The sequence below is a fragment of the Solanum tuberosum genome, unplaced genomic scaffold (assembly GCF_000226075.1).
Source record: "Solanum tuberosum cultivar DM 1-3 516 R44 unplaced genomic scaffold, SolTub_3.0 scf00371, whole genome shotgun sequence".
In the NCBI taxonomy this organism is placed as follows: domain Eukaryota; kingdom Viridiplantae; phylum Streptophyta; class Magnoliopsida; order Solanales; family Solanaceae; genus Solanum; species Solanum tuberosum.
The window spans coordinates 117,138-129,366 of NW_006239294.1; the positions used below are offsets into that span (position 1 = coordinate 117,138).

Here is a 12,229-nt window from a genome sequence, read left to right on the forward strand (position 1 = left end):
AAAATGTCAGCATGTGCTGCATCGATATGGAAGAGTCCATGCAAGTTAGATACACCTTGCACATTAACTTTGATTCTTCTAGTTAAATTGCTTGATGTGTTAAAAATACTGGCAAGTATTTTACAGGGCAAATTACAGAAATCACATACTTTTAAGGTAAAATTACAATCTATTTCTTAAAAGTTTATAATTATAGAATTTCCTCAAACGGATGCAATAATATAAGCGCTGATACATTAATCGTTAAGTAAGATACATTACATTTTATACATGATACACTAATTTGATGTACATTTTATACATGATATATTAATCTGATGCGCGAGATACAATAATATAAGCGCCGACACATTAATTTGATGCGCGAGATACACTAATCTGATGCTCAAAAATGAGGGATTTTGGAAATTTGTAAAACTTAAAAGGGATAATGGTAATAAGTAAACTAAAAGGTGGAATTTCTGTAATTTTTCCTATTTTCCACTTATCATGCCTATCATATCAAACTTTAAATGATTCATGTAGTTAAGTTACTTGGTATGTTATAAACATTCAATGAGAATATTTTTTTTTTTCAACTCATCAAACACATCAAGTACTTAACATTGAGACCTTGCTTTGTCGTCAATTACCTTCTGACTATTACTCTTGTGTCCCATCTCGTGAGGGGATCTTTGATACGACATTACTGGTGTTAAATAGTTTCACATTCGAGACCAATCATCATAGATGAGAGCGAGAAAGAAGGCTCGAAGAACACATTTTTCAGAATACAACATAAAAACACACCAAAGTATGGTGAAATTATCAATTACACACCTAAACTATGCAGTTGTACTTTTTTCTGTATAATTTACCTGATTCATGTATCAAAGCAGACATACAAGAAGGAAACACAAACAAGAGACCAAATTTTTGTTGGATGGCACATTAAGGTAACATTCGAACTCAAAATTAATGAACCAAAATTCCAGTACAATGTCTAATTAAATAGTAGTTGACAAAATAATAACTCGAATACAAGCTAAAAAGTCCATTGCAGGCTTGAGGGTATTTTCGCGAAAAAAGAGGTAAATTAAGATCTTGGCTTCTCCTTCTTCTCCTTGAAGAGAGCTAGAAGAGAGACACCAGAAACCTTCACCACCTTGAACCGAACTCCAGGAATATCTCCCACGGCATGACCCTTACGACCAAATCCAGCAATCAACACTTCATCCTGCAAAATCAAGAACTCAAAAAGTCAGTACGTACACCAGAAAAATGCAAAACGCTCTACACATGTAAAGAGCAAAAGACTCACATTTTCTTCGATGTAGTTCAAGCAACCATCGTTAGGGACAAAAGCAGCAATCTTTTTCCCATTCTTGATGAGTTGAACCCTAGCACATTTACGAATAGCAGAATTTGGCTGTTTCGCCTCAATACCTCTGCAAATACATAATAGCAACTTCACAGATTAGATACAATTTTCGATGTTTTTAAGATACAAAAGCAGAAAAATTAGAGTAAAGATGAACGTACATCTTCTCAAGCACAATGCCTTTAGCATGGGAAGATCCAGCAAATGGCTTCTTCCATTCGTTACCAAGATGGGACTTCTTGTAGGACTTGTCAGCCCACCTTTGTCTTCTGCGGTGGGACTTCAGCTTGCGTCCGGCTCCCATTCCACGTGTCTTCCTATATTTTTAACCATGTCAGGAGTTACTTAGAAGAAATACTCTATTAACGCGCTTCCCACCTAAGATGTTACTCATCATTTGGATGACAAATCGTATAGAACTATAACAGAATTGAAAAAAGTTCATAGACAATTATCACAAGCTTAGAACTCGAGAAGCACATCGAATCTCTATCAGTTAACTCATGGCTCTATAAGATATTCCTAATTTTGTTCAAGGACATCTGAACTGTCCATTTTGGATGAGTAATCAAAGCAAAAGCACATCTGGCCAACCTCAAGCTGGATGAGAAAGCAAACCAACCCTCCAAAGAAAGATAATATGACTAATTAGACCGTTAGTGACCAAACGACAATGTCAACAAAGGAAAAGAAGGTGAGATAGGGGATGGAAGCAGGGTAGTGCTAACTCTGCATCAGCAGCTATGTTGGCTCCTTCTGGAGAGCATCAGGTATTTCCTTACAAGAAAATCAATGGACTTCTATTAAATACACTCCGCCACAAGCTCGTGCACAGTTCCATGTGTGTAAATCTCTCATTTATTTTTCAAAATAACAGTGGTAGTACCATCTACAATTTGAGCACACCTCAACTAAACCACCACAGGGTATGCCACCCCCAACAGCCACAATCCATCATACATAAAACTTTCCATGTCCCAATGAATTAACTATACCTAAATCTCAGATTAGTTAGAGTCAGCTATATGAATCCACCCAACCCCAATATATACACATTATGAATCCCCTTAACAAGACTAGAAGTTTGCTCCATGGTTTGGAAGTTCAAAATTCATCCAGAGATTCAAAGTTCAAATCTTATGCACTACATTTTTGTTTGAAAATGAAAATCATGGATCTGCCACTGCCCCAACACCAAACCCCCCTTTCAAGTCCACTTCTTTACAGTCATTACAAATTACAACTTCCTACTTTCACCTATCCGATAATCTCAATTCCTCAAACACTCAGCCAAATTGATCAAAATGGCACCTTTAAGATAATTAACTACAAAAAGGTTCCATTTTCGAATAAAACCCACACACCCAAATGAAAAAAAAAAGTTCTTAAACCCATAGATTTCACTACTATAAACAATCACATTAGTACTTGACCAAACAATTATCAAGAACTAAGAAAATTGGTTTATAAAAAAGCAGAATTTAAAAATGTTTCACAATAAAATATGTTGTTCAAAGGAAAAATAAAGCATACCCCATGATTGCTGATTGAAGATGATTACTCCGGTTTACAGAGGTTGAAGGAGAAGAGTCTGCCGCCTAATAAAACCCTAATTATAAGAAATTTGGGACTATATATGTTTATACGAAGAGGGCTACTTTGGGCTTATAAAATTTGCTTGGATCAAATATTTGGGCCCAATAGAGTCGATTTGAAAATAATTGGGTCATTGGTACAAATGCTCTATTTTGAGGTGATCTTTAATTTTTGGAAAAATTACTTAAATACACAAATTATTTTATTATATTCTCTACCATTTGAAATAATTACAAAAATTCTCTACTTTACGCAATGTATCAATCGGATACATCACTTTATGCGATGTATCGATCGGATACAGCACTTTACGCGATGTATCAGGACGTATGGATGTATAGATCAGTCGGATACATCACTTTACGCGATGCATCGGGACGTTGAGTGATGTATCCGAAATCAAGATGTGATGTATTAGGACGTTGATGGATGTATCTATAACTGGACGCAATGTATCAAGACGTTTTGAGATGTATCCAGATTGCACCAAATTTATGGAATTTGGAAAAGAGCAAGGATAAGATGTGATTAACTATTAACACTATAAGATTTGTGTAAAATCTACATTTTTTTTTTGTAAAAATTAGGCAAATGACATAGTATAAGAAAGAAATTACTTCCTTTCCCTACTCTTTCATTAATTACCAAAAATCCCTTTTTTTAGTGTTTTTCGGATACATAATATAGCAGCGCGGATACTTTAATTAATAGTGCGGATACTTTAATTAATAACGGGATACTTTAATTTATAACGGGCGGATACTTTATCTAATTAAGTATCCGATTAAGTTGAATTGGGGGGAAATAAGGGATTTTTGTATTTTAGTAAAAGAGTAGAGAAATATTGAGAATAGGTAAAGAAGTGTTGTGTATTTAAGTAATTTTTCCTTTTTTTTTACCCTTCATAGCTTTAACTTTAAAAAAAAATAGCCAAAAATATTCCTAACAACGTAAAAACAAAACAAAAAATCACCAAGTCAAACAAATAGTGGAAGGTCAAAAGTATCAAGTATCCTAATTTTTTGAGTTTCATATCTGAACTATCAATGTGTGAATTATTACTAAATGTTTATTAAAAGTACACACACACATGATAATTCAAGTATGAAACTCAAAAAATTGGAGTACTTTAGTTTTTTATATATATCTTTTCTCTTAAGAAATTTAATTTTGAGTCAAACTTAACCACAAAAATTAACTCAAAAGGTGACTTCTAAGAAATATCCTATTTGTCTTTTAAAGGGCCGATGTGAGACTCTCAAAAATTAACTCAAAAGGTGACTTCTAAGAATTATCCTACTTGTCTTTTAAAGGGCCGATGTGAGACTCTTTACACCGCTCGACACACTTGTGGCCGGACATATGGTGCATGAACAAATTAATATAGAAGCCCAATATCAAAACTGAGAATTGAGATGAGTCCTGCTCTGATATTATATTAAAAAAATGAATATTGGGTCAAACTCAACCCAAGAGCTAGTTGAAGATGTGAAAATCAGCTAAGTCATATTAAAGATACCACTCATCCATAAAAAGGGCCAATGTGGGACTCTACACAGTAAAGATAGATCAAAAATGTCATCTTTGACATGAAAAATCTAATGCAACAGACCAAATTTTACCATTAATCATCTGTCATAGCTTTCATTACACTTGCAAGAACTACTTGGAAAATACAACAGTCTGTATCTGAAAATACCAATTGCCATACAAACTGAAGATTTCCAAACAGCTATACAAAAATCTGCGAAAACGATTAATTCCATGAAGGCATCAGCTCAGCAAGTCCTGAGAAGGAAAATTAGTAAATTTATTAACAAATGATGAAAAATGTTTACATGATCAAGATTACTGCAGAAATGGAGCAATGATCATGTGAAAGCAACCTGCACGATAGCGCATTATTTACTTCTGGCCCTTTTTCAATAAAAAACCGAGTTTCTTCAACATGTTGTTATTCTTCTTCTTTGGTGAGTCATCATCCAAGTCGTCCAAGAGTGGAGAACCAAGCTTTCCACCGATAGTGTGGTAGTCTAAAGAACCTGTTCTCTCGACATATTTCCCGTTATTTCCAGTTGAAAGTATAGATGCAGCTGCTTCAGCAGCCTTTCTCCATTGATCACATTGCACTTTTAACCTCCTTAGCTCAGTTTCAATCTCCGAGTTTGCAGCCTGTGCTGCATTCAACTCCTCAGTGACACGAGTTACCTTTCTGCCGCTTTTATCTGCTTCCTCAGTCAAATCTCCCAGCTTCATCAGGGCCTCTCTTTCTGCAGTTTTTGCTTCTTCTACTAAGGCAAGTGCCTCGTCGCTAACTTTGGTACTCTCTGATTCCCTCTTACTGATTTCCAACTTCAACTGCTCATTCTCCTCCATAAGACTCAGCAACTCTGTCTCTTTGTCTAATAAACTTGCTCTCAGATCTCCCAAAATTGACTCTGATTTATTCAGTTGAGCAGCTAATTCAAATTCTTTATCAGCTGACTGCATTTGCTCAACATGCAGACTCAGCCCCTTATTCACATCCGAAATATCAACAAGTTGAGCTTCTATGTTCATCAATTTTTCTTTCAACTCTTCCACTTCCGATTTTGCTTCATTTAGTATTGCCTCCCATTCAGCCTCCCTCTGAAGTGATTCGGATTTTGTGCGCTCCACCAGCTCATAAGCACTTCGTGTCTGCAAGGTGTTCTGTATGTATTCTTCCTGATACTTTCTCTCTGAATCCTCCAAAGCAGCTCTTAATTGACTTACCTCAACTTGGATGGTACTCAGCTCAATGTTTAGTTTCTCAGCTTCTACATTTAAGCTGTTTTCTTTTGCAGCTACAGAACTTTCGGAAGAGCCTACCAGACCAGACTGGAGTTTGCTGACAAGCTCCTCCAATGAAGCTACTCGATCCTTTGATTTTTCCAACTCCAAAGACAAGGTCCTGCAAGCCTCCATTGCTTTCAGACCTTCAGAACGTAGAGTATCCTCGGTCATCTTGGCCACTTCCAGCTGCGTCTGAGCTTTGCTCACTTCTTCAAATGAACAAGCCTCAGATTCCTTGCTATCGTTAAGCTGGTTTCTCAGTTTATCAACCAATGTAAGGGTCTTTGTAAGTTCAATCCTTAAGCTTTGTATCTCAACATAAGCTGACTCAGCATGATGAGCTTGAGCGGCTTCACAATCAGCCACCCGGTCCAGCTGAAGTTTAAGTTTCTGTATTTCATTCATGGCAGAGGACAAAGCAGCAGAGTCCAACTCATGCTGCTTCTGGATAGCCTCAAGCTCAGATTGCCATGCTCGGTCTCGATCCTGTGATATCTTGCGCAACTCCAGCAGTCGAGCTTCTTCTGAATCTGAGAGATCAAGCAGCTGCTTCTTAGAGTCCTCGAGCTTTTCTGACATGACTGCAAGCTGCTTTTTAGCTTCATCAGCATCCTGTTGAGCCCTTTTCTTCAATGATTCAGAAGAACTCAGCTGGTCCTTCGCCTTCTTTACCTCATCTTGGAGTTGAGCAAGTTGCGTTTCCAAGTCAGATGCTTTGACAGGACGCTTCTTCTAGGTTGTCAAATAAGAACAATGAGCATTAGAATAATATTATAAGTACCTTTAACTACGAAAAGAACGAATAATTAGAAACAGAAATAAGTGGCTAGCACATCTGAACACATAACATAACTCAAGCACCTCTATCACTGGACTCCGTGGTGACCGGCGACAAACAACTTTTGGACTCCTATCTTTAGGTGTTCTGTTGGCTGGATTCGGAGATGAAACAGAATCACCATCTGACCCTGGAGTCCTGAGCTTTCGAGCTGTCTTTAGTGTAGCAGCAGATGTCCTTTGAGGCACTTCCACAGAAACAGTCCTTCAGCAAAATGGGAGAAAGAGAACAAGTTAGTTAAAGAGACAGTACAGACTCGCCGATAAGTACAATTTGTTTTATTTTTAATAATGTAAGTCAAGTTTCCTTTTTATCGCTCAACACACCAAATATTTTGGCGAAAACTTCACCAATGGCTTCATTTAGAACACATCAGAGTCTTAAAGCCATTTCATTAGTAGCACTAATATGTTACGGAAATTTAAATATGACATTTCTTAAGCTGATCTAACGCTTTAACCTCCTTCTTGCAAGGCCACATCACATAATTTTTTTTCCCAAACAGAAAAAAATGGATCTGCCAATCTTCAACCTCGATACCATGTGAATTTCATGATATAGTATAGTTACGAGCATTTCGAGAATAATTTCTTCAAAAGTTCAACAGTATTAACTCTTGCTTAAAAGACCACTGAGTTCTAGACGAACAATTTCCTCCGACTTAGTGAATGAATGCACTAAAAACAAGAAGGTGATAATTTAATATGAAAAAGGGTAGTTGATAACTTATTAGTTGAAACACTCTTGAACTGACAAATTTATCTACGTTTACGGATGACAAACAAATCAATGTTCTGGTCTCATGAAGACGGGATGACAAACAAAACAGATGCAAAATACCTTCCTTTTGGTGTCTGCATATCAATTTCCTCTCAGCAGCAAAATGTAGAAATGAGAAACTAAATGAGCTTTGTACTAAAGTCCACCTGACCCACAACACATGAAATAGTTCAGAGGATTCCGTGGCTGAGAACGAATTCTAATATATGCACATATGCAAAAGACGAATAAAGATTCATGAAGTATATGTAAACGTTAATCAAACACTCAAAAGCGGAAATCAAACTAAACAAACAACACTGTCCCTTCAAAGAAACTCCAGATAAACTACCTCCACTCCACCAACCAAACCTTACAATGGAAAAATAAAGAAACCAAAAAAAGGAAAGGAGAAAATGAGAGAACAAAGAAAAAGGAAAAGAAAAGTTGCAAACAAATATCATTACTTAAGCCATATATCCACTTTTTCCTTTTCCTTTATCTTTACTCATGCTCTTACATGCTTTAGTTAAACTGAGGGTCTGTCGAAAACAGTCTCTCACTATCTCTACGAGGTAGGTGTAAGGTCTGCGTACACTTTACCCTCCCCAGACCCCACTTGTGGGATTAGACTGGGTATGTGGTGCATAAGAAAATGACATTTGAAATCATATTGCAACAAATATCTCAAAAGTGGACAGGAAACATAGTAATCACCAAATGACTTTTTCAAACATAATAAGATGAAATGATTCCTAAACTTAGGTATCTTTATTATTTTATATTACTTTCAAAAAACATATGAACTAAAACCTACTTCAATGGAGATATCTACAGCAACCAACAGGTTGCCAAAACTTAAGAATAAACCCCAAAAACAGAAGCAAGGAGACAATAAAGAAAAAAGAACATTTCTTTTTTAACTAAACAACATTCGCACAAGGAGAAAATGTAGACGTCTACTTGTTGTCGCGCAGTCCATGGTGGGACTGCTCCACCCTTAACCAAAGTTCTCGAGTTCAAGATCTAAGTATGGAGAAAATCGTGTTGGAAGTGCCACCGCACACTAGGTGGGAAACCAAAAAAAAAAAAGAAGACAATTCCAACCCTTGAAGATATTGCAAAGAGACAACAGCAAAATAGGACCATTTAGCCCAACAGCAAAGCAGACAGTCATGTTTCAAGAAGAAGAAAGTTAGTTAGGCTTTGGGTACTTAAACCAATTTTTCATTAACTAAACTTCAATCATAATGGTAATCTCTCTTTATTATCATATTTGGGAAAAATTATACAGATCTAAAGAAACTAAAAACACATCATTTTCCTCTCTAAACAGGCAAAGAAAAAAAAACAGAAGAAGAAAAATTAAAGCACTTTCATCAGAACACAGTCAATAGACAAAGCCTTTGAAGCCAAAAATTCATCCCATATTGTAAAACCAAACAAATAGCTCCTCAAAGACTGAAACTTTATCAAAACAGAAACCAACCCACATGAGAAAATCAACAAATTAAGCAAATACAGATACACTAAACCCATGAAAACATGATAAAGATTCAAACTTTAACAAAAAGAACAACAATGACACATTAATAAATGAACAATCTGACATTACCAGAAAGATGAACTCAAGTTTTCTTGTGGAAACTTAAGTGTACGCAGACCTTATCACTACCTCGTCTGACTCGTCTTAAGATTTGTCAGAACACAAACCAACAGCTAATATTTCCCAAAAACTCATCCCACATTGTAAAACCAAACTAATATGTCCTCAAAGACATAAACTTTATCAAAAAAAGAAACTACCCCACATGAGAAATCAATGCTCTAAGCAAATACAACAACACTAACACCATGAAAACATGAAAAAGATTCAAACTTTAAAGAAAGAACATCTGAAGTACCTCACAGTTTTTTATAATTTACCAGAAAGATCTCAGACTAGTGAAACTCAAGATTTCTAGTGAAAACCAAAAACAAGTCATTCATACATTTTTCAATAAAGAAAAAAACTCACTCAAGCTCCAAGAAAAGAAGTATATCCTTAAAAGAGGAGAAAGAAAGTGAGGTGAAGAGCTCAAGATTTTTGCTTACAATAACCCCTGAGAAGGAGAGTAATAGTGTACACAGTTTCCCAAGAAACACACACACTATTTCTCTTTAATTTTCTCACTCTCTTGTTTCACTCCCTCTATAATTTTTTGCTTTTGGTCAAAATAAAATACAGTATATATATATATATATATATATATATATATTTATATTTCGTCTCAATTTAAGTATCTTGCTTTCTATTTTGATTGATTTCAAAAAAAGTGTCTCTTTATATGTCTAATAAGTTTTGAATTTTAACATTCTACTATCCCTCCGTTTATTTTTACTTGTTACTTTTAGATATAGAGTATACCTCTCCGTCTCAATTTTTATTGATCATTTTTTTAGTCGGTCCCAAAAAAATAATGACATATCTGTATATTTAATAACAATTTAAATGTTCATTCTATTTTTAATGAAGTGATTTACCGTCACATCAAAATATATTACTTATTTTAGACTATAAATTTCAAACATTTTTTCTTCTTCTTAAAACTGTGTCAAGTCAAACTGCATTACATAAATTGAGATGGAAATTAACAATTTTTAAGATCTAAGACTAAACATCGATTAATATAGATAACTATGACTTGTGAGGAGTAATATATTTATATTAATCATTATTTTTAAAAAGTGTATAAAATTCAAAATAGATAAGTAAAAGTAAACGGAAAGACAGAATTAATCAATTAAATGTGTATACTCGAGAAACACGCGCTTGGTCCCGCTCCTCTCTCTGAAATTTCCAATATGTCTTTTTACCAAAAATCCAAAACACATGGAGTTATTAGATTAGATTCCGTCTTGTTTTCTTGTCAATTTATTTAATTTTTTGACAGTGTAACTCTACTTTCGAATTTATTTGACTTGTTTTTTTGTACTTTGTTGGTCAAGAAAATTAAATTTGGTCTATTTAAAATTGACAGTGAGAAATGTATGTGCTTGCACAATCATTGTAGTGAAAGTGAACTCTTTTTTTTTTTAGTGAATTTTATTTAAATATTCGAATTATGATTCATTTTAATTGATTATATTATAACACATTTAAGTTAGATATTTACGGTTTAAATTTTAAAATATTTTATGATAGTTGTTTTTCTTCTTTATTTTAGGTAAGTTGAAAAAAATGTTACGAAGAATAGTTTTATTTTCTCTTGCGACCTTCAATGTCAAGGAGAGTTGAAGGAATCGATTTTTTTAATAGCCTTTTATGAGGTGGGTAATATTTTTTATAGTCGTTATAAAAGTTTCTGAAGAGAAAGAAGTCTTTGCCGCTTGACTGCGTGAATCAGGTCCAAATCTTGCTTTGGTGTTTCCATGGTTGACGTCCCATCTAGTGACTAGTTAAGGGTGAAAAGGATTTATGAATGAATAGTAGTGCTTAATTGGAATAAAACATAGTTTAAATGTTTAACATAAATTCACTTAAAAATTTAAGAAGGTATCGATATAGTCAACATTTTTTTTTATGTTCATAAGAACTAATCTCAACATAACTAATATCACTGTATATAACTAATCACAAAATAACATATCCCAACATAATTTGTCTTCAAACCAACCGACGTTTAAGTACAATGTTTTAAGGGTGTGTTATGTACGGAGGATAGTGTTTGGTAATTGATAAAAAAAATTTGAAAAACATATTTTGTAGGAAAATAAGTTCTTTATAAAATGTGGAAATGGACTTTCCTAGTATGATTGAAAAAATAAATTCTAAATTGTATTTCATATTGGTTTTGTACTCTTCGTCCTCCAACACATTGCATCTTCATCGTCACCCTCACCCCATAGCCGGTTCCTTTCCCATCATCCCACACTTCTATCCTCACACCACCTCTCATATTATTTGACAATTTTTTTTTAAAATAAAATAAAAATAAAATAAAGGCTAAATTATTAAATTCGATCAAATCTATACTTTAGCTTCGCCCCGATCCAAAAGTCCAAACAAACTAAATTAGTATAAAAATAATTGTCAAAACAACATTAAAATGAAACATTTGCATGTGTTCAACGACAATCAGTGTTTGTAAACGACCCTTCGGGGTGGCCCAGTGGTTTGGGCTTGGGACTTCCATGTTGGAGGTCTCAAGTTCGAAACCCCTTGCCAGCGAAAGTAAGGGGTTTGCCTTCTGGGTCGAGTTCGTTGCACCGGGCTTGCCTAGTGCGGGTTACCTCTCCTATGTGATTTGCGAGCTATTGCATAGGAGCGGAGGCGCATCCAAAGGGTAGCGACTGCGGGTTTCCCTTGTCATAAAAAAATAAAAAATCAGTGTTTGTAAAAGTGTCTTATCAACTCAACATGAGGAACAACTTCTCTTGGTCGTCCCTTATGTTTCATCAATCGAGGGCCAAAGTGGTGCATATCTCTCGGGGAAAGGATGTTATAATTTTTTTTTTAAGTATTTGATTGTTAAGAAGTATCTGGTCATATATATTTCGAGTTTATATTGTGAAAGAATGTTTCTTAATCACTTCGACTTTAAATAGAGATAATATTTGATGTCTTGATCTTTTTTTTTTCTTTCTAATATATATTATAATTAAAAATTTAATTATATACACTAACAACACCGATTAATAAGAAATTAAAAATATAATTTTAACCTCCCACCAATTCAATAATTAAACAGGACTAGTAGACAGTAGTTGTACAATCATATTACAATTATTGAAAAACTTTTTTAAAAAATACATAGTTATGACTAATTAACTACCCTCTTTTTAAGAAATGGATTATAAGGTACGTTAGACAATTAATTTCA

General features: G+C 34.6%; 2 protein-coding genes across 6 annotated transcripts; both read right to left on the reverse strand.

The window, feature by feature from the left end:
• Positions 1 to 930: 930 nt before the first annotated feature.
• On the reverse strand, positions 931 to 2,983 carry LOC102582696 (40S ribosomal protein S23). Its single transcript, XM_006361716.2, has 4 exons — positions 2,894 to 2,983; positions 1,522 to 1,677; positions 1,301 to 1,427; positions 931 to 1,216 (listed from the first exon to the last, which is right to left on the reverse strand). The coding sequence occupies exons 1-4, from the start codon at positions 2,896 to 2,898 to the stop codon at positions 1,076 to 1,078; spliced, it is 429 nt and encodes a 142-aa protein (XP_006361778.1). The 5' UTR covers positions 2,899 to 2,983; the 3' UTR covers positions 931 to 1,075.
• Positions 2,984 to 4,555: 1,572 nt separating this feature from the next.
• On the reverse strand, positions 4,556 to 9,563 carry LOC102583027 (interactor of constitutive active ROPs 2, chloroplastic). Of its 5 annotated transcripts, none has more exons than XM_006361719.2 (5): positions 9,462 to 9,563; positions 7,449 to 7,534; positions 6,632 to 6,812; positions 4,843 to 6,502; positions 4,556 to 4,744 (listed from the first exon to the last, which is right to left on the reverse strand). In XM_006361719.2, exons 2-4 carry the CDS (start codon positions 7,466 to 7,468, stop codon positions 4,862 to 4,864), a joined length of 1,842 nt encoding a protein of 613 aa, XP_006361781.1. In that variant the 5' UTR covers positions 7,469 to 7,534; positions 9,462 to 9,563; the 3' UTR covers positions 4,556 to 4,744; positions 4,843 to 4,861. The 5 variants fall into 5 exon arrangements, with proteins under 5 accessions (XP_006361781.1, XP_006361782.1, XP_006361779.1 ...); XM_006361720.2 differs by having other exon boundaries at positions 4,843 to 6,499; positions 9,385 to 9,563; XM_006361717.2 differs by having other exon boundaries at positions 9,385 to 9,563.
• Positions 9,564 to 12,229: the final 2,666 nt, after the last annotated feature.

Excerpts from the sequence above, each read along its gene's own strand:
- LOC102582696 (XM_006361716.2), bottom strand. Across the intron at positions 1,428-1,521 it reads GGCATTGTGCTTGAGAAGAT|AGGTATTGAGGCGAAACAGC; the intron begins GTACGTTCATCT and ends ATGTATTTGCAG. Across the intron at positions 1,217-1,300 it reads TGAACTACATCGAAGAAAAT|GATGAAGTGTTGATTGCTGG; the intron begins GTGAGTCTTTTG and ends TTGATTTTGCAG.
- LOC102583027 (XM_006361719.2), bottom strand. The coding sequence starts at position 7,468 with ATGCAGACACCAAAAGGAAG. Across the intron at positions 6,813-7,448 it reads ATGCAGACACCAAAAGGAAG|GACTGTTTCTGTGGAAGTGC; the intron begins GTATTTTGCATC and ends ATTTTGCTGAAG. Across the intron at positions 6,503-6,631 it reads CACGGAGTCCAGTGATAGAG|AAGAAGCGTCCTGTCAAAGC; the intron begins GTGCTTGAGTTA and ends TTGACAACCTAG.